The sequence below is a fragment of the Phaethon lepturus genome, unplaced genomic scaffold, assembly GCF_000687285.1.
Source record: "Phaethon lepturus isolate BGI_N335 unplaced genomic scaffold, ASM68728v1 scaffold48625, whole genome shotgun sequence".
Taxonomy (NCBI): Eukaryota; Metazoa; Chordata; class Aves; order Phaethontiformes; family Phaethontidae; genus Phaethon; species Phaethon lepturus.
The window spans coordinates 1-272 of NW_010542157.1; the positions used below are offsets into that span (position 1 = coordinate 1).

General features: G+C 69.1%; 1 protein-coding gene across 1 annotated transcript in view; it reads left to right on the plus strand.

Annotated features, from left to right (window-relative positions):
* Nucleotides 1-10: 10 nt before the first annotated feature.
* The window catches only part of LOC104621451 (lysine-specific demethylase 2A-like), a gene marked incomplete at its 5' end in the record, with an annotated part of 2,859 nt that continues 2,597 nt past the window's right edge, over nt 11-272 (plus strand). Inside the window, one exon of the mRNA XM_010287942.1 lies at nt 11-219. Within this exon, the coding sequence (XP_010286244.1) occupies nt 11-219 (209 nt within the window). The remainder of the gene's footprint in view (nt 220-272) is intronic.

The following is a 272-nucleotide window of genomic DNA, read 5'->3' on the forward strand; positions in this document are numbered from 1 at the left end:
GGAGGAGGAGGCAGCTGCTGAGGAGGATGAGGAGGAAGAGGAAGAGGAGGACGAGAACGTGGAGGAGGGGGGGGCGGCCCGGCTCAACGGCCGAGGGGGCCGGGCGCAGGAGGGCGAGGAGAGCTGGATGCAGCGCGAGGTGTGGATGTCCGTCTTCCGCTACCTCACTCGCAGGGAGCTCTGCGAGTGCATGCGGGTGTGCAAGACCTGGTACAAGTGGTGAGTGTGGGGACGTGTGGCAGGGGCGGGGGGGAAAGCCGGGCCGGGCCACC